General features: G+C 39.7%; 2 protein-coding genes across 2 annotated transcripts; both read right to left on the bottom strand.

Moving 5' to 3' along the window:
• Window positions 1-5,911: 5,911 nt before the first annotated feature.
• On the bottom strand, window positions 5,912-11,971 carry LOC116311317 (extracellular calcium-sensing receptor-like). Its single transcript, XM_039622361.1, has 8 exons — window positions 11,898-11,971; window positions 11,249-11,543; window positions 10,854-11,143; window positions 10,440-10,735; window positions 7,486-7,691; window positions 7,123-7,344; window positions 6,914-7,037; window positions 5,912-6,816 (listed from the first exon to the last, which is right to left on the bottom strand). Exons 1-8 carry the CDS (start codon window positions 11,954-11,956, stop codon window positions 5,912-5,914), a joined length of 2,397 nt encoding a protein of 798 aa, XP_039478295.1. The 5' UTR covers window positions 11,957-11,971.
• Window positions 11,972-15,538: 3,567 nt separating this feature from the next.
• LOC116311318 (extracellular calcium-sensing receptor-like) lies at window positions 15,539-19,463 on the bottom strand. Its single transcript, XM_039622360.1, has 8 exons — window positions 19,312-19,463; window positions 18,565-18,859; window positions 18,167-18,456; window positions 17,753-18,048; window positions 17,092-17,297; window positions 16,727-16,948; window positions 16,523-16,646; window positions 15,539-16,437 (listed from the first exon to the last, which is right to left on the bottom strand). Exons 1-8 carry the CDS (start codon window positions 19,461-19,463, stop codon window positions 15,539-15,541), a joined length of 2,484 nt encoding a protein of 827 aa, XP_039478294.1.
• Between the last annotated feature and the right edge of the window lie 897 nt (window positions 19,464-20,360).

Genomic DNA, 20,360 nt, shown 5'->3' with positions numbered 1-20,360 from the left:
AAGACCCAGTGCTGTCTCCAGCCTCTTACTTTCACGCCAGAACACAACGCAACGACAGGCGTAACACATGAACGGGTTGCATATGTCATTATTTTTTATAATGTCATTGGTATGTACTACAGCTCCAGCCAACGCTTAAGTAGTCTCGGGTAGAGGGGGTTGGAGTAACTGGGGAGCCAACTGCACACTGCAGGAAGAGAGAGAGAAGAGATGAGTAACAGTGTCGTGTGGACGCAGAGTTCATAGAAAGGCGACAAACTTATTTTTTTAGGTAGACAGTCAATTGACTGGAGTGGAAAACTGCTGTACTCTACCTACCATGAGGTAAATGTGAATTTTGTTTAACACTTGTGCCCCAGGGGATGCAATACCCTATATTTACAGACTTCCTAAGATCCACAAAGAAGGGGTCCCACTCAGACCCATTGTTATCAGCATAAACTCAGCCACTTACAACATTTTGAAACACCTTGCTGCCATCCTAGCACCCCTGGTGGGGAACACCCCACATTACATCAAAAACTCCACCAACTTCATCGACAAGGTCCAGAAACTTTCACTTGAGCCAGATGAAACTATGGTGTCCTTTGATGTAGTCTCTCTCTTCACTTGTATACCTAAAACAGAGGCAGTGGAGACACTCAGAAAACGACTACAGGAAGACAGCGCCTTGGAAGACAGAACCAACTTCACCCCCGATCAGATTTGCACACTGTTAGACCTCTGCCTTAACACCACATATTTCATATACAACGAGGGTTTTTACAGACAAAAACATGGATGTACCATGGGCTCCCCGGTGTCACCTATTGTAGCCAACCTTTATGGAGGAAGTAGAAAGGAAGGCTCTTGGCTCTTTTAAAGGGGAGTACCTAGTTGAGGTTACTGGTACAGATATATGGACGACACCTGGGTCAAAATCAAAACCCAAGAAGTGAAATCCTTCACTGCTCACATTAAAGCTGTGGATAAAAACATCAAGTTCACCAGGGAAGACACAAAGGTTAACTGTTTGCCATTCCTGGACTGTACCATGCGCATTGAAGGGAATGGAAACCTCAACTTTGAAGTTTACCGAAAGCCCACACACACAGACCAGTACCTCCTCTTTGACTCCCATCACCCTCTGGAACACAAACTTGGAGTAATCAGGACCCTACAACACTGGGCAGAAAATGTTCCCTCTAAAACTGAAGGGAAAAAGAGGGAACACACACATGTAAAGGATGGTCTTAAAACGTGGTTATCCTAATTGGGCTCTCATCAAGTCAGTGAAGATGCACAGAAAAGAAGATCAGACGCCAACTAGGGAGGATCAGAAAGACAAATGTAATGGCATTGTCATCCCCTATGAAACCAGTGTATCGGAAGAAACTCAGGAGAGTCTTCTCCAAGCACGACATCTCAGTTTGTGTCAAACCCAGCAACACACTCAGAAAAATACTGGTTCATCCCAAAGATAAAACTCCTAAACACAAATGTAACAGTGAAGTGTATGCTGTACAGTGTAGCAAGGAATGCTACATTGGAGAGACCAAACAGCAACTTCTTAAATGCATGGCACAACATAGAAGAGCCACCTCCACGGGACAAGACCATCTGCATCTAAAGGACAAAGGTCACTCTTTCGAGCATGCCAATGTTCACAGTTTGGACAGAGAAGACAGGTGGTTTGAAAGAGGAGTGAAAGAAGCCATCTATGTCCACTGTGAATGACCATCTTTGAACAGAGGTGGTGGCTTACGACACCAACTGTCTGCCATCTATAATCCAGTGTTGAGATCCCTTCCCAGACACCTTAACGCCCACTCACATCCTGGGCCATTTTATCTCAGGAAATCACATGATAGGGTGGGGCTAGGTTTCACAATGAGCTCACCCAAAACCTTGGCTGATTGTGACCTACACCCATTTTCACACCTGGGCTAGTGTGATTAGGTAGAGGCTCATTAGGGGGTCCATTGTCCCTCTTGGGGGGACGCTCCCACAGTGCTTAAATCTTGGACTCTCCACCATTTGACCCTAGAACTGAAGAAGCTTCTCTAATGAGAGGTGACATGTCTTCAAGCAACTTAAAGAAGTCCAGACGCTGTTCTTTCCTAGCTCCTTAGACTATGATGACCTGGATGACTGAGAACCTTCACAGACACTTGTGCCTTAAGTTACTCTGTAAAAGGGGCTAACCGCTAACTGCAATTAGCTGCTAGCATAGCCGCTAGTTTGATCGCTAGCGTAGCCACTAGCTTAACCTAGCATGTTTGCTTAGCTCATGTCCTGCTCTGTTCTTATGTATTAAGTTAATGCTAATATTGCTAAGACTGAATGTAATAGCTTGTAAATTGGCATTTAGCTGGGTTATGTGATTCAGTAGGAGGAGACGGACATCTTGCTAGCGTGCCAGAGAGGTCTCTTCTGCTCTTGTGTTGAATTTATGTGTTAACGTGGGAACACGTGGATACAGCAACTGTGAGTTCTGCTGCTGCCGTGCCCTGCTGGTGGCCTTGACCCAGTTTCCCCAACGATCCCCTTGAACTCCCTGAAGCCGTGAGTACTGTTGTGTGCACATGCTTTTTATTTTACTGCTTGGCAACAAGTGAAGCGGCCATGTTGTTTTAGGTCCCAGTGCACCCGAGCCACGACTCAGGCCTGCAACAAGGTGTTTGTTAACAGAGAAAGACTGTTGCAGTTAAGGTGTGTGTTTGTTGGTGAGAGTGTGTAGGCCCACATTATTATTTAATTATTTGGTTTGAGTTGATGTTAAATACTTTATCACTGCTCAACAAACTTTGTTAATTTTACTTATTTTTCTTTTGTGTTTTGGAACTAATCAGTCACTAAAGTGGAGTTTTAATTGACCTCCTTGCGTGTGGTTTATTGTCATATAGTCTATTTTAATGCACATTTCATAATACAAGCAAAAAAGGGAGTATCAGTAGTAAGTAACAACAGGAACCCAGGTCCCCTCTTTGTACATTGTGTTGACAATGACATTTCAGGGATTTTGAGTCATTCTGTGCTCCAGATGAAAACATTAATCACGTTAATCGTGATGACAGATGAATACCCATTACTGTGTTAACGTTGACAGCCCCACTATTTTCTCAATACAAATATTCCAATCATAAATCAACCGTAAATAGCTCATAAGTAGCTATACAGGCTGAATGATGATTTAACTCTTAAAGTCACAGTTTTCAAATGACATATTCATGAGCAAAAAAGAAAATTCTGTGTCTCAATAAACACACTCTGATTGCAAATTAAGATGTATAAATGCAAACATCCTTCTAAAATCTATTTAACTGTACAATATTACAACTTTACAGTAATTGTTTGATGGTTTGATGATTTTTAGAAAGTCTACTCAACTTTTTTTTAAAAAAAAGAAAAAATGAAGGTGGACAGAAGACCATCTTCAGAAGGTCCATGAGTCATTGAGATCACCTGATGCAAGATCTGAATGGGGTTTGACGCGCCTGGAAAGAGATCTCAAAACTGCACTGTAGGTACCAACAATGCAGTTCACATCTTCGGTCATATGCTCTCTGTGGGTCACATAATAGGGTGAGGCAAGGTCTCACATTGATTTCATCTGAAACATCTGCTCATAATGACCCATGCCCTTTTCACACATTGGTGCATGTGGTGAGGCACATGATCAATAGTGGATCAACGACCTTGTTAAGGGACAACTCCCACTAGGAATTAAATATCTGGGACTCCACCATTTGATTTAGAACTGAAGAAGCTTCTTGGATGAGAGATGAAACGCCTTCAAAAAACTCAAAGAAGTCTAGTTAATTTCTTTCCAAGCTCCTTATATTACCCCATAAAGACAGTCATTATACCTCATGTTTCAAGTTTCAAGTTTTATTGTCATGTACAGATAAACAGTGTAGCCACATTTATCCATAATGAAATTCTTTGGCTTGTGCTCCTAAGCTTTACATGAGCGTATAGAGAGTGTGCAGTTATATACAGAAGAAAATAACAGAAAATACATAAATTAGCAGTTGTAGTAATAATAATAATAATAATAATAATAATAATAATAATAATAATACTAAAAAGGAGAGGAAAAAAGTATTAAATATTAGAGAATTTAGTTGGTATTTACATATAAGACAAGTTGATATTTACAAGTTTGTGCAAGAGTATTTGCAGGTTGTAAAAAGTTGTGCAATGAGCATTTAAGTAGCATTTGTGGAAGTGACAGTGTGCAGAGTCCTGTAATTGTAGTGAGTGTGTAGTGGTGTGTATGGAATGTCAGCAGTTCAAAAGTCTGATGGCTTGTGGGTAAAAACTGTCCCTGTGTCTGGTAGTGCGGGTCTGGATGCTCCTGAACCGCTTGCCTGACGGCAGGAGTGTGAAGAGTCTGTGGCTGGGGTGGCTGGGATCAGAGAGGACCCGCTGTGTCTTCCTCATGCAGCGCTGTCTGTAGAGATCTGGCATGGCTGGCAGTTCAGTCCTGGTGATGCGCTGTGTTGATCTCACCGCCCTCTGCAGAGCTTTGCGGTCCAGAGCATTACAGCTGCCGTAGCAGGTGGTGATGCAGCCAGTCAGAATACTTTCAATGGTGCATCGATAAAAGTTTGTAAGTATTCTGGGGTTCATGCCGACTCTTCTCAGGTGCCACAGGAAGAAGAGCCGCTGTCTTGCTGCTTTTGTGATCACACCAACATGGTTTGACCAGCTCAGATCCTCGCTGATGTTGATTCCCAGGAATCTGAAGTTGCTCACTCTCTCCACCTCTGCTCCTTCAATGTGGATGGGGGTGTGGCCTCCTCTCTGCAGTCTCCTGTAATCCACGATGAGCTCCTTGGTTTTGCTGATGTTAAGCAGCAGGTTGTTGTCGCGGCACCATGATGTCAGGGCTCTCACCTCTGCCCTGTATGCCGTCTCATCTCCATCAGAAATGCAGCCAATGATGGTGGTGTCGTCTGCAAATTTGATGATGGTGTTGGAGCTGTGTGTTGCTGTACAGTCGTGGGTGAACAGGGTGTACAGCAGGGGGCTGAGCACACATCCCTGGGGGGCACCTGTGCTGAGTGAGAGTGTGGATGAGGTGTTGCTGCCGATCCAAACCACCTGAGGTCTGTCTGTCAGGAAGTCCAGGATCCAGCTGCACAGGGAGGAGCTGATGTTCAGGTCGCGGAGTTTCATGACGAGTCTGGATGGTATGATGGTGTTGAAAGCGGAGCTATAGTCGATGAACAGCATCCGCACATATGTGTTTTTCTGGTCCAGGTGAGAGAGGGCAGTGTGAAGTGCAACATCTGTAGATCTGTTGGGCCTGTAGGCAAACTGGAGCGGATCAAGTAGATCAAGCAGGAAGTAAGAATGTGATGTGAGCTTTGACTATGCGCTCAAAGCACTTCATGGCAAAGGAGGCGAGTGCTACTGGGCGATAGTCATTTAGGCAGCTCACATTAGTTTTCTTAGGGACAGGGATGATGGTGGTCCTCTTAAAATATTTTGGGACAGCAGACTGGAGCAGGGAAAGGTTAAAAATGTCTGTGAAGTCATCTGCCAGCTCGCAGGCACACGCTTTGAAAACGCTACTTGGAATTTTGTCTGGTCCAGGAGTGTCCAGTTTTCTGGACGGGGGTTGGGGGAATTGAAAATTATTGAAAAATAACTCGGAATCATGTAGTGTTATTGTGAAAGATGATTTTCTGTTTATTTACTTTACTCCAAATTAAATATTATTGGCTTGAAAAAAACAAATAAAAAAATAATTTTAAAAAGCTTATTTTTAAAATTAAAAATTGAAGCTATTTAACAGAAAAAAGTTGTAAATAAAGAGATTTTTGAAATGTAAAAAAAAATTGAAAACTTTTCGTTTTGCATTGAATTTGTACAATTCTAGCTTAATGTTGCAGTAATTGCAAGTACAAGATGCTCTGATATACTATGACTGATTTTTGTTCATTAAATATTTCTTGGTGTTCTTCTCAGGCTTAAACAATATCATAAAACACTTTGGAGCAAATATACACATTATTAGACCAAAGCTGGAGGCCAGAATTGCAAAAATCTCCACAACTACAGTGAATTTCCCAGGGGAGCTGACATATGCTGGGATAAATGTGATCCAGACAGTACAGAATATCAACATGCTGAAGGTGATAAGCTTGGCTTCATTGAAATTATCAGGTAATTTGCGGGCTAAGACAGCTAAAACAAAGCAAAAGGCAGCAAGTAGACCTAAGTATCCAAGCACAGCCCAGAAGCCAGCAGCAGAACCTAATGCACATTCCAATATGATTTTCTCCTTGTATGTGGTTAGATTTTTAATTGGGAATGGAGGGCTCATTACCAACCAAATAGTACATATTAAAATTTGAATAAAGGTGAAAGACACAACAGTCATTCTTTGCTGTGGAGGACCAAACCATTTCATCACATTACTACCTGGAAGTGTCGCTTTAAAAGCCATTAAAACCACTATAGTTTTCCCAAGTACACAGGAGATACAGAGTACAAAGGTGATCCCAAACGCAGTGTGACGCAGCATGCAGGACCACTCAGATGGTGCTCCAATGAAAGTTAATGAACATAAGAAACACAGAGTCAGTGAGATGAGCAGCAGGAAACTCAGCTCAGAGTTGTTGGCTCTGACAATTGGAGTTTTCCTGTGACAAAAGAATACAGCTGCAATTACGATGGTCAGACAGGCACCAAGAACTGAGAATGTAGCCAGGATAATTCCTAGGAGGTCTTGAAAGGAAAGATACTCTACAGGCTTAGGGATACAAGTGTCTCTCTTTTTGTTAGGCCAGAATTCTTTTTGACAAGGTAAACAATCAGTCGAATCTGGATAAAAAACAAATAAACACAAAATTTTCTTGATATTCATATTCATATATACACAATGAAACATTTTAAATGCATGGCAGTCATTTCTCTTTACCTGTGCTATTACTGATCTCCCCCTCAGGGCATGCTGTACAGTCATAGCAGCAGATGGGTTTTCCTTTCTGCAACACTTTACGAGTTCCTGGAGGACAACTGTCACTGCACACTGACACTGGTACCTGTCAAAGGCATAAAAGTTGCAGAATAAATGTAAATATTTACTATGCAGATGTAATCATTGTTTACTAAAATTTGAATGCTTACTTTCATGCTACCCTCCATCCAGGTAATGTTTTTGTCGATCTGGAACTCCTGGCCCACGGGCCGTGATGCATCATACAGCCCTACAGTCACTATCTGAGTCATGCCGTTTTCACTTTTCTGCCAGTTAACCAGTTCATAAATAGCCACAGGATCCCCATTAGCATCAAATGACACGTCATAGCCATTTCGGGAAAAATTTACTTTCTTCAGCTCAATTAAAATCTGAAAAGATGAAATTAGGTATAATGGGACAGGAAAGGAAAAAAATGATACAATATTTCAATAACAAATATTAATATTACATATCAACTTATATTGCAGTTGATGAAAGACACTGGCATCAGCATATTTATTTCTTCTGACCTGTTTGGACTCTAATTTGGTTAACTTGTCACACTTTGCAGTGCCATTTATTTCCTGACACACTGCATTATGGATGGCATGTGCTACTGCATACACGGCCTTGTACACCATGTTAGTAACTCTGAGTTGTGATGTGTCAGTGTACTGGTTTTGCAGATTCTGTATGTCTTCATTTCCATCACATACTTTCTTCTTTGCAGTGGCATCTAAAATCACAAAAAGATAGAGCAGATGTGAATGTTAAACTAGATCTCAGCTGTGTTGCAAATTATGTTGGTACCATGAAACCCTAACATATTTCTAAAAGGGTAAAATAAAAATAAAATAAACAACAGAAAATAATCCTACCAAGAATAATTAGTATAGGATATAACAGTAATCTAGCTAATTGCATTTTCTATCCTACAATGCCGTTACCATTACTAACAAGAAAATGCGGTGTGAATGCGTTACTATTTTTCAGCACACAGACGGTTGAAGCTGTCTTCATCTTACCGGGAGCTGGGGGGGAGGCAAACAATCACATGATTGCTGCTGATTGGCTGAGGAAGAATAAAGTAGTTTACCATGACTACCTTATTCAAAAAGCTCTATATCATCATGGAGGTCTCCGATGATGACTCAAACTACACATGGCCAATTTAAGATGACACAGCAACAAGATGCTATGTCAACCCTGGACAACCCTTAGGCTACGTTCACACTGCAGACAAAAGCGCATCAAATCCGAATTTTTTGACCCTATGCGACCCATATCCGATTGTGGTATGACAGTTTGAACAGCACAAATCCGATATTTTCACATCCGATCTAGGTCACTTTCGTATGTGGTACTGAATCCGATACATATCTGGCGACTGCTGTTTGAATGGTCATGTTGCATTAAATCCATCTTTTACGTCACTGACACAAGACAGACGCCAATTATCAGTGCCGGAGAAGACAAACGACTCCGTGTCCATATATACCTCTGCACGGAGGTGGCAGCCACTGCTCCAAACACGGCCATTGTTAAAGCACTGGCTCTCCGTTTTCTCAGTGTCCTTCTTTCTCTAATTAATTCTGTCGGTTACGACTGTGCAGAAATTGATAGACTGCTGAAACAATAGCTACTAGCCCTGTAGCTGCCATTTTTACTTCCATAAACAGAGCGCGTTGTGTGTGACGTCTTCTTTTGCGCATGCGGGCCGCTTTGAGGGCCGTGAACCATTCACACTAGAGCGTGTTTGCTGTCACATTTTATTTGTAGTGTGAACAACCAGACAAAAAAAATTGGATTTGATCAAAAAATCGGAATTGAGAATTAAGACCTGCAGTGTGAACGTAGCCTTAGTCTCTGTTTCTTGTTTTAACAGTGTGAACTTCAAACTACAGAACAAATTCTCTCGCAAAATTAATTGCTCTAGACTGTAAACCACTATCAGTGGTAGAAGATAGGGTGTTAGAAAATATACTACACTTAGCGTCAGGTGATCCAACTTTCCAGCTGCCATGCCAAAAGACTATTTCAAGTAAAATTCAACAGTTTTATGACACTGAAAAGCAAGTGAAATTAGACGCCTTACAGACAGCCCTGCTAATATGGAGGAACTACACCAGGAGCAAACAAGACTGGGGCAACAGCTAAACAAAAGCACAAGCTAGTCATTTTAACTCCATCAGAGCTGGTAAAACTCCAAAAGCTGACGAGTGTCCTTGAGCCATGCGAGTAAATTAAACTATTTTTAAACTTTTTGTTACTATTTCTTCAAAAAGCACTATATTTGACAGTTATTGTGTAGATTAATAATTAGTTTCTTGAACTGTCTACTACAGGCTTGTGACTGAGATTCTTGGAGGCGAGACATATGTCTCATGTTCAGGGGTTTATCTGTTTTCTGCCACCTGCATCACACCATGGAGGTCTCCGATGATGACTCAAACTACATGGTGAAATTTAAGACTACCATCACAATGTGTAGCTACCCTCAACCATCTGTGGCTCAAGATATCTGATACTGTGCTTGGCCACGCTTTAAGGATTTAAAGTGTCTTGCAAGGAGGAGAGCGAGAAGAGGTTTGGACCAGCCTTGAGGCCCTGCTGCAGGAACAGTGTAAAGATAAAAGCCTCAGCACAAACTCAGATGCAAAATTTCCTGTTATCAGAAAGAGGACTTGGGACCACTTAGCAGCAGACCAGTTTTTTTTTTCTTTGGCCCAGGTAAGATGCTTCTGACATCTGTTGTTCAGGAGCAGCTTGCAAAGAGGAACACGACATTTGAAGCCCATGTCCAGGATCTGTCTTTGTATGGTGGCTCTTGATGCACTAACTAACTAACTAACACTTTTGAATGGTCTTTTTCCTGACAGTCGTCTCCAGGCTGTAGTCATCCCTGCTGTTTGTGCACCATTTTCTTCCACACTTTTCCCTTCCCTTTGATACAGCACTTTGGGAACATCCAACTTCTTTTGCAATGACTTTTTGAGGCTTTCCCCTCTGTGTGAAGGATGTCAATGATGATTTTCTGCACAACTGTCAGGTCAGCAGTCTTCCCCCATGATTGGGATTCAAACTGAACCAGACTGAGAGATTAAGGCTCAGGAACCCTTTGCAGGTGTTTTGAATTAATTAGCTGATTAGAGATTAACACTTTAAGCCTACAATATTGAACCTTTTCACAATATCCTAATTTTCTGAGCTTTTGAATTTCGGGTTTTCATAAGGTGTAAGCCATAATAATCAAACTTAAAACCAATAAAGGTTTTAAGTTTCACTTTCACCTTTTAAGTTGAATTACTGAAATAAATTAACTTTTGCACGATATTCTAGTTTTTCGAGTTACACCTGTATTTTCACCTCACACTTGGTCACCATTAATAACTTTTCAATTAAAATAGGTCAACCAATGAAGCAACATCTGACTTTGTAACATCAGCAGTTGACAAGATAATTTAAACCAAGAAAAATGTCTTACTTTTGGTCAGTGTGCAGTTGAATGCATCCTCCCAGAACTCAGTAAGTATTTGAGAAGAAGCCACTTGTGAGGGAGACAGATTCAACAGGAAGTCTCTGAGACCTGGGATTATAGACTTCGGAATCCCAAATCCAATGGCCCCAGCACAGAAACTGAACCTCATCAATTCTGGGTTGGTTACCCACGATTCACTGCCTATCCACTGGCGGGGTGGGGAAGGCTCATGTGATAGCTCCTCCAACAGTGCCCTCATGTCCCCTAAAGACAGAAGTGCCACAACAACCATGGCTGTAGACCTTGACAGACAGTATTAGTATTGAGCATTAGAAGCATTTTAAAGTGTAACTGCATGAAAAAATGTAATTTAGACAGTAAGACTAATATTTGCAGAATAAATATCTGTGATGAGGACACCTGCGGATAACATCTGCTACTTTCTGAATTCTGCTCTGTGGGTATGTTCGATAGAAAGATAGAGAGTATTCCACACAGATCCCCTCTTTCTGTGCTGCTTTTAGAAATGAAGCCATGCCGTTATTTCCATAATCCGAATCTGACCGAACAGCACCTATCCAAGTCCAGCCAAAGTGTTTTACCAGCTTGGCCATTGCTTCAGCTTGAAACTGGTCACTGGGAATTGTTCTGAAAAAATTTGGGTACTGCTGCTTGTCAGACAAGCATGCACATGTCGAAAAGTGGCTCACCTAAACCAAATGAAATAAAACACCATTTTGAAACAGCTGCAAAATCAAATATCATGCACATACATATTTTAAATACAAAAACTGACAGAAATTGAAAACATTTACTTGGGGAATGTTAAAGGACCTGATGACTTTTGACAAACTGATGGATGGTGTAGACCCAGAGCCACCAACAACAGCCATCACCATACCAGAATGTGAGCAATTGTTATCCATGGAAAACACAGGGTCGAAGCTATTTAGAAACTGAAATGCCATATGCACTGCTACAGGTACCGATCCACATGAGTCATAGATCTGATACCCGAGCCTGATTCCGGGCAGCAGTTCTGTGCTGTTGTTAATCTCTTCTATAGCAAAAACCATTGCACGTGATGATTGCAGTTCACTGGTGAAAAGGCTGCAAATAGTTGTATCACTGTTAGAATATAGACTGTCGATTTAGTTTCAGTTAAATGTAAAAAAAACCCCCAACAATAACAGGATAATTTAAACAAATTAAGTCTTTTCATTTCCTTTTAAATATAATACATTTAAATGCATTTTTCTTTACATTTGTATAAATTCTGTTTTTTAAAATACAACAAATTTTTTATGAAAAATAAATGACTATTTTTTTTACATTTTTTAACACTACACAGAATCAATGTAGTTCCATAGAACATAACATACATGAAAACATTTCTCTCCTTATCCAGTCCAACATATTTTTAGCACCTTCTTCTTCCCATTACTGACCTTCTTACTTACTAACCTTCCTTTGCATTTTGCAGGCTCAGGCATGCTGGTGTAATCACTGTAAACTGTGTTCATGTAGACGTGAAGGGAAAAATCACCACCAATAACAAAGTCCCCATCCTTTGAAAATGCAGGTAGACGAGTGCTTCCCTGCAGCTTGCAGTTAAGAGAGGATGTCGTCGTACCAGCTCGAGCTCCTATATGTCTAGTCATTTGTCTCATACCATCTAGACACACTGCAAAGGCAACAGCTGAGTTGAGGTGAAACAAACACACAGGCAATGCCCGACCAATTACAAGAGCTGCTATCTCCATTTCCATCTAAAATTGTTGGTATATGGGCACACATTTTTTTCATTGATTATATAGGTCTTCAGACAAAGGGGGTTTGTCATCTTTTTAAGGACATGTGGTCGTGGATTAACCTTTACATAGTGTTGTCATTCTAAGTCTACACAGTATGGTTTTGATTGGGCCCAAGATTTCCCTCATAATAATCGGCTACGACAAATTATGAACTTCAGATTAATTTAGAATGGAAAGAGTGCATATTTTTCGTGTATATTTTTGGTTTTGCACCAGTTGTTTTTGGAGAAAAACATTATTATCACACAAGATCTTCTGCTGGTATGCCTAAGACAGAAAAATATAATAGTATTAATAATTTAAATATATTTTTGGGGAAGTGTAAATGGGAAGAAAATTCTGGAATTGTTGGGATTTATTATATAACTGTACCGCGTAACCATTACTACTACTAACATTGTCTTTACTCTGTAACTACTATCTGTAGTAACATAAAGGATTTAAAATTTAGAGCACAAAAGTCATTCATTAGTCTGCTTTCAAAGCAGTGGGAGGAAATGTTGCATATTTGGGATTTTTATGTGTTTCTTAACCTCACTAAAATGGCAGCTCAGGTGCTTCTCTGTTCTCATGACATTCCACTCCTTCTTTGATAGCTGTTTTAATCTTAGTTAGCTCATAATAAACAGATTCCACTTTAGTTAATGTTGCATTATTTTCTTACACTGCGGATGCTCGTGTGCCCAGGTGCAAAGTTGGGTCAAGAGATGGCTTTTTATGTATTGGTTTAACTGCTGCCAGCTTGAAGGTCTGTGGTAAATAGTCAATTATTATAGAATAGAATAGAATAGAATAGAATAGAATAGAATAGAATAGAATAGAATAATCCTTTAATTGTCCCACAAGGGGAAATTTGGTTGTAACAGCAGCCAAAAAGACACATATACAAACAAACAGTACACAGGACACAAAACAGAAACATACACAATTTTTTAAATATTTATATAGTTAGGTTAATCATATTTAAGATTGAAGCACTGATTAATGGTAGAACTTCTTTAAGCTGTCTTTTAGGAATGGGTCAAAAAGACACGTTGATGGTTCAAAGGAAATAATTACTGATGTTGACTCAGAAAGCTCAACTGGAGAAAGACTCTAAATGAATATCAATGGTACTGAAAGTAGCTGTAGATAATGTTACATCTATGAGATGATTATGAGTCATTTTTTCTCTAATGGTTAAAATTGTATTTGTGAAGAAGTTCATGAAGTCATTACTAGTTAACGTAAAAGGAATGGTTTGCTCAACAGCCTCTGACTTCTTGTTAGCCTGGCTACAATGCTGAAGAGAAACCTAGGGGTGCTCTTATTTTCTTCAATCAATGATCAATGACGGGAATAAAACAATATCCACTACTGCTCAGTGCATCTCACTGAGAGTACAGAGTCCAGCGCCTCTTCAGGAGACTGGCTCCAGAATCGAGCCATAGTGTTGAAGCAACCCTGATTATAACTAGCTGGTTACTTCTCAACCGCATGCACCAGCTCAGGCTGCTTCTCCATCAAAATGTAATGTTCCCTGATCCTAAAGCCAAATTGTTCAGTCAGGGATCAGACCACCAGAAACTCTGCTCCTGTCCCCTTCCCAATCAACAAAACACAGAGCTCTGATAACAAACCACACTGTCAAGGGAAAATGCCTTTGGTAGGGTGTTTCAAGGGAAATTCAGGATACCCCTAGGAGTAACTCCCTCTTAATGCCTGTCCACTGGAAGGGTTACTAGAGCCTCACCCCATATAAACCACCTCATATAAATGTAAAGGTATTATTATAATTATTAATTCAATTTTTTTAATTCAATTTACTTTTATGTATAAAATTAGTGGCCTGGATAAAGAGAGGAGCTGAGCTTTTAACTGATCAACATCTGGTGGTATATTGCTAAAGTGGCTATATGGAGTTGGTGTGGTGCTTGGTGCCTTTCATGGCAGTCAACCCTTAATCAGATGCATCAACCCTGACACCACAACTGACAAGCACTATTAAGCTAATGAAAGAGTCTTATAGATTGGTTTAAGGTACTTAAGCCAATCAGAAGAAAGGTATAGCAAGAGAACTGGAGTGCAGCTCTAGCATTACTCAAAAGTCAAGGAGGCCATAGAGCAAGACTTTTTGCTACATTGTCAGTTGACACTGCCTTACAATGATATTCTCCTCACTTGAGTGAACAATTATTCAACCCGCAAAATAGGAATGGTTTTACAGGTGATTGCCACTGACATTTCCTCAATTCTCTTTCTGAATGCTTTTCTTTCTCACTTTTTTTTTTTTTGCCTTTGCTAGGGTCACTGTCACTACTGGTAGCATGAAGTGATACCTGGACCCTACAGAGGTTTCACAGGTAATCCTACCCTTTCAGGATGGCACATCAATACCTGCATTTGAAGAAAGTTTGTTGTATTTCTGAAGACAGTCTAAATAACAGGTGATTCCAGGAGACAAACAGTTACTCTAAGAGAGCTTATTGCACACAGGAAGCGATTATGGTCCTTAACCCATCATCAAGACCGTTATATGTTTTTGTGTGCAGTAAGGAACCGGATGAGCATTGGCAGCACCCTACAAAATTACCTCCAGCAGACCACTGCTATGAATGTTTCTCACCAAATATTCAGAAGCAGACTTAATAATGGTGGCCTAAGGGCCTGATATAATGTACTGGGCCCAGTACTCACGGCTCAGCATCGTGGAGCCCACTTGGTATTTGTTATAGAATGCTAGAATTGTCTGGTCTACCATTGGCGTCCTGTGCATTTCATAGATGAGGTCATGTAATGATTATTATATGAGTACATGTAATAAATGTGAAAGGGTTTGAAGAAACCATGGAGAATGTTGTATGCCTGTAACATTGGTCACCATGACTGGTTTGATGATGGGTCACTGCTAATCTGGGTAAGCATATTAATCTTACAGTGTACTTTATAAAAGCTAAACAATTACAGTACCCAACCAACATTATCTGTTTGCTTCTGTAAATTTAAGAAAACCCCCACAATGACAGAGTATGATTTAGTGTTTGATACAAAATGAAATGGTAGAAGAAATCAAACTGCTAGAAGAAATTGTATCAGGCCACTGAGATATAACTCAGAACCACACACTGAGTGTTAAATATGACTTTACATTTATTTATGTGATTAACTCTCAAATAAATATTCATACAGTAAATAATTACAAAAAAACTAAATGACATATGAATTTGAACTTAGCAAAAAAAAAAAAAACTTTACAGGTGCACAATTTCAGTTTGCGAATGGAATATTCACCATTTTCAGATTGTTAATGTACTATGACTGATTTTTGTTCATTAAATATTTCTTGGTGTTCTTCTCAGGCTTAAACAATATGATAAAACACTTTGGAGCAAATATAAATATTATTAGCCCAAAGCTGGAGGCCAGAATGGCAAAAATCTCCACAACCACTGTAAATTTCCCAGGAGAGCTGACATATGCTGGGATAAAGGTGATCCACACTGCACAGAATATCAACATGCTGAAAGTGATAAGCTTGGCTTCATTGAAATTATCAGGTAATTTGCGGGCTAAGACAGCTAAAACAAAGCAAAAGGCAGCAAGCAGGCCTATGTAACCAAGCACAGCCCAGAAGCCAACAGCAGAGCCTAATGCACATTCCAATATGATTTTCTCCTTGTATGTGGTTAGATTTTTTATTGGAAAGGGAGGGCTGAATACTAACCAAAAAGAACATATTAAAACTTGAATAAAGGTGAAACACACAACAGTCATTCTTTGTTGTGGAGGACCAAACCATTTCATCACATTACTATCTGGAAGTGTCGCTTTAAAAGCCATTAAAACCACTATAGTTTTCCCAAGTACACAGGAAATACAGAGCACAAAGGTGATGCCAAACGCAGTGTGACGCAGCATGCAGGACCACTCAGATGGTGCTCCAATGAAAGTTAATGAACATAAGAAACACAGAGTCAGTGAGATGAGCAGCAGGAAGCTCAGCTCAGAGTTGTTGGCCCTGACAATTGGAGATGTCCTGTGATGAAAGAATATAGCCGCCGTGATAATAGACAGAAAGGCACCAAGAACTGAGAATGTAGCCAGGATAATTCCTAGGATGCCTTGAAAGGAAAGAAATTCTACAGGCTTCCGGATACAAGTGTCTCTCTTTGCATTAGGCCAGAATTCTGTGTGGCAGCCTAGACAATCAGCTGAATCTGAATAAAGAAAAAAGAATGAGAGACTTCTGGGAAGTGTAAAACCATTTTAAATGCTTAGAGAAACATTTGATTTTACCTGATGTATTACTGATCTCTCCCTCAGGACATGCTATACAGTCATAGCAGCAGATGGGTTTTCCTTTCTGCAGTACTTTACGAGTTCCTGGAGGACAACTGTCACTGCACACTGACACTGGCACCTGTCAACACACAAAGGTGGTATAATAAATATAAATGATCTTGTTCAGTAGAGTCAGATTCTCATCCTTTGAGTCATTACTTTTCTGCTATCCTCCAACCAGGTTATGTTTCTGTTAATCCAAAGTTCGTGGCCCACTCGTAGTGATGCATCATACAGCCCTACAGTTACTATCTCAATGATGCCACTCCCACTTTTCTGCCAGTTTACCAAGTCATAAATAGCCACAGGATCCCCATTAACATTAAATGACACATCATATCCATTTTGGGAAAAATTTACTTTCTTCAGTTCAGTTAAAACCTGTAAAAATGAATAAAGCAAGAGGGTGGGAGAGAAAGGAAATAGATACAAAAGTGCAATAATCAATATTAATACATAATTTAATTCAAGTTATATTACAGGTGATGAGGGAAACTGCCATTAAGATATTTATTTCTTCTGACCTGTTTGGACTGCAACTTAGTTAATGTGTCACACTTAGCTGTGACATTTGTTCCTCGACACATTGCATTATGAATGGCATGTGCTATTGCATACACAGCTTTGTACACCATGTTAGTAATTCTGAGCTGAGATGTGTCAGTGTACTGATTATGGAGACTGTCTATGTCTTCTTTTCCATCACATACCTTCTTGTCTGCAGCAGTATCTAAAAATAAACAAAGACAAACCTGAAATTTTAACGTCTGAAATTCAAACTAGTCTCAGATCTCTTTTATGTACTTACAAATTACGTTACCACAGTGATTCATTATCTCAATAGATTAAAAATTTATAGATATGTAAACTCTGTAACACCAAAACTAAGTCACATAAACTTCAATTGAATTAGAAGTCATCATAAGTCTGTGAAGGTTCTCCGTCATCTAGGTCAGCGTTGTCTAAGGAGCTTGGAAAGAAATGCATCTGGAAGTGCAGACACATTTCTTTCCAAGTTCCATAGAAAAGTTATCATAAGTATCAATATTTGCAGAGAGCCACCTATCTCATATTTCATTGCTACCATTAATATTTAATTGAAAACTGCTCAGCTCATAGATCAACAGTGCACCTTGTAACACCAGAAGTTTGACAGGATCATTTAAACCTAGAAACATTCCTTACTGTTTTTCAGTGTGCAGTTGAACGAACCTTCCCAAAACTCAGTAAGTATTTGAGAAGCTGCCACTTCAGAGGGAGACAGATTCAACAAGAAGTCTTGGAGACCTGGAATTACTGACTTCGGAATCGCAAATCCAATGGCCCCAGCACATAAATGGAATCTTGTTAATTCTGAGTATGTTATCCATGACTCACTGCCTATCCACTGGCGGGGTGGGGAGGGCTCACGTGATAGCTCCTCCAACAGGATCTTCATGTCTCCTAAAGCTGCAAATGCCACAACAACCATAGCTGTAGACCTTGACAGACAACATAGTGCATTAGAAAGATGTTTTTATGTGTCTTCACATCATCAAATGTTTATTTTAGAGATAATTAAACAAGTCAATGCACAATAAATATCTGTGATGAGGACACCTGCGGATAACATCTGCTACTTTTTGAATTCTGCTCTGTGGGTGTGTCCGATAGAAAGATACAGAGTATTCCACACAGATCCCCTCTTTCTGTGCTGCTTGGAGAAAAGAAGCCATGCCCTTATTTCCATAATCCGAATCTGACCGAACAGCACCTATCCAAGTCCAGCCAAAGTGTTTCACTAGCTTGGCTAGTGCTTCAGCTTGAAACTGGTCACTGGGAATTGTTCTGAAGAAACTTGGGTACTGCTGCTTGTCAGACAAGCATGCACATGTTGAAAAGTGGCTCACCTAAACCAAAAGAAATAAAACAGTGTAACTGTAAAAGAACCGCAAAATCAAATATCATGCACATGCTTAATTTAAATACAAAAATTGACAGAAATTGAAAACATTTACTTGGGGAATGTTAAAGGACCTGATGACTTGTGAAAAACTGATGGATGTTGTAGACCCAGAGTCCCCAACAACAGCCATCACCATACCAGATTGTGAGCAAATGTTATTCATGGAAAACACAGGGTCAAAGCTATTTAGAAACTGAAATGCCACATGCACTGCCACAGCCACTGATGCACATGAGTCATAGATCTGATACCCGAGCCTGATTCCGGGCAGCAGCTCTGTGCTGTTGTTAATCTCTTCTATGGCAAAGACCATTGCACGTAATGACTGCAGTTCACTGGTGATAATGCTGCAGAAAGTCAACTCACTGTTAGAAATTAAACTACAGACTTAGGTTAAATGTCACAAGAAAAAATTGTAGGAGTTTTGGGTTTTGACCATGGCCAAATAATGACTTCATTTTATAAGGGTACTTCAACACATTGTCTGACCAGTTAAATTCAGCAGAAATGATTATCATTATCACAAGATCACAGGAAATGTACAAATAAATATGCAAAGGCTTGTCATCTGCCGTTCAATTTTTATAAAATTGTTGTTTAACAATATGATTTCTGTTTTCAAAATACAACTATTATTTCCAAGAATATAAATGACTGACTATTAGAATACTTTTCTTGTTGATTTTTTTCAGCACCACACAAGAGCAATGTAATACTACAGAACATAAAACATGTGAAAATAGTTTTATTTTTAGACAGTCCAACATGTTTTGAGCACCCTCTTCCCCCCAGTACTGACCTTCCTTTGCATTTCACAGGCTCGGGTATGATGGTGTAGTCATTGTAAACTGTGTGTGTGTAGGCATGAAGGGAAAAAGCACCACCAATAACTAAGTCCCCGTCCTTTGAAAATGCAGGCAAACGAGTGCTTCCTTGCAGCTTGCATTTCATAGATGATACTACCGTACCAGCCCAAGCCCCTGTAGACCTGGTTGTTTCAGTCAGATACGCAGCCAATACCAGACCAATTAAAACAGCTGCTCTTTCCATCTCTGTCTGACATCCAGCTTGTGTATATGGGCGTACGTTTCTTTTTCCTGGTTTATATAAGTCTTTGGAGAAATCTTTTTCTTGTTTTTTTCATCTTCTCAAGTACATGCTCTTACCAAATAGTTTTTTCAAAACCCTCAGATATTAATCATATTCTATGCTGTCCAAGTATGGTTTGGTGACTTCTGTTACCCAGGCCAAAAATCCTTTCATAATTAGTTTGAATAACTTAAAAAAACTGATATATTTAGAATGTATAAATAGCTTGTCTCACATTAATAAATGGATCATTTATTAATTATCTATTGATCCAGAACATCCTAAATCTATAAAAAATTAGAGCACTTCTATAGCAGTATAAAATTAAAAAAAAAAAAAAAAAGACATTTAATTTTTGTGTATTTATGTCACTTCTGTGAAACATCATCAAATGTCAGGCAAAAACAAATTAGGATATCTTTGCTGTCAAAACTGATCAAATTTTACCTGAAAATTTTGGCTATCAGTAAGAGAGTGAGAGGAATAATGTAATGACTTGGATGTAGTGATAGAGATTGTCCCCATGGGGGAGAGATTTGTCAATGGAGCAAATGTTGATGGGTTTGTAGTTGAAAGGAATAGAGAAGCTAAAGATGTGTTGGACAGATAAGATATTAAGGAGAGAAATGCAGGAAAACAGATGGTGGTGGATTTTGCAGAAAGGTTGCAAATGACTATGGAAATAATGATCAAGAGACATACTGTGTACCTAAATAGACACTGAGGGTGTGCTATTAACATCTGTATGGCCTAAGGCCT

This window comes from Oreochromis aureus, linkage group 14 (assembly GCF_013358895.1).
Source record: "Oreochromis aureus strain Israel breed Guangdong linkage group 14, ZZ_aureus, whole genome shotgun sequence".
In the NCBI taxonomy this organism is placed as follows: Eukaryota; Metazoa; Chordata; class Actinopteri; order Cichliformes; family Cichlidae; genus Oreochromis; species Oreochromis aureus.
This window is presented reverse-complemented; position numbering and strand designations above follow the sequence as displayed.

Coding starts and splice junctions, on each gene's coding strand:
- LOC116311317 (XM_039622361.1), bottom strand. CDS start 11,956: ATGAACACAGTTTACAGTGATTACACCAGCATGCCTGAGCCTGCAAAA. Junction 11,144..11,248: donor GGTCCTTTAACATTCCCCAA/GTAAATGTTTTC, acceptor CATTTGGTTTAG/GTGAGCCACTTTTCGACATG. Junction 7,345..7,485: donor CCAAATTAGAGTCCAAACAG/GTCAGAAGAAAT, acceptor TCATCTTTTCAG/ATTTTAATTGAGCTGAAGAA.
- LOC116311318 (XM_039622360.1), bottom strand. CDS start 19,463: ATGAAATGCAAGCTGCAAGGAAGCACTCGTTTGCCTGCATTTTCAAAG. Junction 18,860..19,311: donor CCTGTGAAATGCAAAGGAAG/GTCAGTACTGGG, acceptor GACTTTCTGCAG/CATTATCACCAGTGAACTGC. Junction 17,298..17,752: donor CAACTGCACACTGAAAAACA/GTAAGGAATGTT, acceptor GTTTATTTTTAG/ATACTGCTGCAGACAAGAAG.